Below are 1,913 nucleotides of genomic sequence, written 5' to 3'. Positions count from 1 at the left end.
AGTGCAATTTATATAATATTAAAAAACAAATGAATATATATATAAGAGATATATTTGATTTAAAAGATAAGCATTAATGACTTTAACATGACGTGGAACACTACCCTTTGCTTCTTGTTATCATCAAATTAATATGTTACGTACCTTGTGGGAAATTAAACTCAAAATAATTAATTGGTGGCAAAATATGGAATATAGTTCTACTCATCATAGTAGTCATGGTGAAAATTAACCATATACGTTTCAAGTACGAAAAAATTTGAAGGGAATAATTTACCCGGTTGTACACGCTGCAACATGAAATCAGATGAAATAAATTGCAATCCACTGCGTAAATTTCGTGGCATTTTCATAAAAGGTTCTTTAAAAAAAAAATTCGGGTGATAAAAAAAAAAGGTTGTGAGAAACAAATATAATAATAATGTGTATGATCTAAGCAATTACCTTGGTAAATATTTAAGGAAGGAAAATACACAGTAATAGCAACTTCGCAAGGAATTGCACTGTGATAGTTTCATAAACCAATCAGAATATTAGCATTACCTTTTTATTTTGTTCTCATTTCCTTTTTATTTATGGGGAGTTGGTTGTAAATTTTGATTTTGGGACTAGTCTTTTTTATTTGATAAATAATTAAATAGTATTACAGTTGTTAACAATTTTAAATAATAAGAGTAACAACTTTATTATTAGATTTTTTTTTGGACTTACTTTATTACTACATATTTAAATGTGTAAACTCCCCACATTTCTCCAATAAGACTCTAATGAGACTGATTTTATGATGGGTTTGGATTGTCTTTAAAAAGTGTTTTTGTTTTCTTTATATTTTTTAAGAATATTTTTTAGAGTTAAGTATGATTTTGGTCTCTAACGTAGAGGTCGAAAATCGGAATCATTTCTAATTTTTTTTTGTTACAAAATGATCTTCAAAATTCCAGTTTAATTTAAAATCGTCCTTTTTACCAATTTTATTTTTTTATTACAAAATTACTCCTCAATACAAAAATTATAAAATAAAATAAATATAAAATAAACCACCAGTTTCTTCTTCTTCTTCTTCGCCGCCCTGCCGCCTGCCACACCGCACCGCACCACCAGCTTCTTCTTCTTCTTCGCCGCCCAGCCGTTCTGCCGCACCGCACCACCACCAGCTTCTTCTTCTTCTTCTTATGTGAATTGGATTTTTTGTGAAATTTTATATTTTTTTATGAAATTTGTTGTGGAATATTGTTGTTGCTGAAATTTTGAATTTGGAATATTATTGTTGCTGAATTTGTTGATTATTGTTTGAATTTTCTGATGATGATGATGATGAGGCCATGATGATAATGGTGGTGGTGGTGGTGGGTTCTTGTTCAGTTTGGGCTTCTGGTTGATTTTGGAAAAAACTCTAATGAAGATGATGATGACTATGATGATACTGGTGGTGGTGGTGGTAGTTCTGGTTGGGCGTAGGCTTCTGTTCTGGTGGTGGTGGTGGTGGTTGATTTTGGGGTAAAGGGAGAAGGGTATTTTCGTTCGAGGGACGACTTTTAAACAAACTGAAACTTTGGGGACCATTTCGTAGCAAAAAAAAGGGGTAATGCTAGGTAGACAAAAAAAAGTCAGAATTTGTCTTATTTAGCATTAATTAATTATCGCAACAATTAATGAATGCTAAATAAAGCAAGTTATGGCTGTTTTTGGCTGATTTTCTTTGGTTACCAAACATTTCCGAAAAAAAGTTGGAGACGATTCCGATTTTCGACCTTTACATTGGGGACCAAAATCGAACTTAACTCTATTTTTTATTAAAAAATAATTTTATTTTAAAATAGAAAATGTAAAAGTACTCCTTTAATTTATTTTAGTATACAATTTATTAATTTTTTCTTAAAATTTTATTTTGTTTATAAAAAGTAACACATTAC

At 30.3% G+C, this 1,913-nt stretch overlaps 2 protein-coding genes across 2 annotated transcripts in view; both read right to left on the bottom strand.

Annotated features, from left to right (window-relative positions):
• Positions 1–1,913, bottom strand: part of LOC107626799 (BON1-associated protein 2-like) — a 33,583-nt gene that overhangs the window by 16,372 nt on the left and 15,298 nt on the right. The window contains exon 2 of the mRNA XM_016329698.2: positions 1,146–1,154. Within this exon, the coding sequence (XP_016185184.2) occupies positions 1,146–1,154 (9 nt within the window). The remainder of the gene's footprint in view (positions 1–1,145; positions 1,155–1,913) is intronic.
• LOC107626800 (BON1-associated protein 2) overlaps positions 1–1,913 on the bottom strand; it is a 13,121-nt gene that overhangs the window by 5,037 nt on the left and 6,171 nt on the right. The gene's annotated exons all lie outside the window — the stretch shown is intronic.

The sequence above is a fragment of the Arachis ipaensis genome, chromosome B02 (genome assembly GCF_000816755.2).
Source record: "Arachis ipaensis cultivar K30076 chromosome B02, Araip1.1, whole genome shotgun sequence".
Lineage (NCBI taxonomy): Eukaryota > Viridiplantae > Streptophyta > Magnoliopsida > Fabales > Fabaceae > Arachis > Arachis ipaensis.
This window is presented reverse-complemented; position numbering and strand designations above follow the sequence as displayed.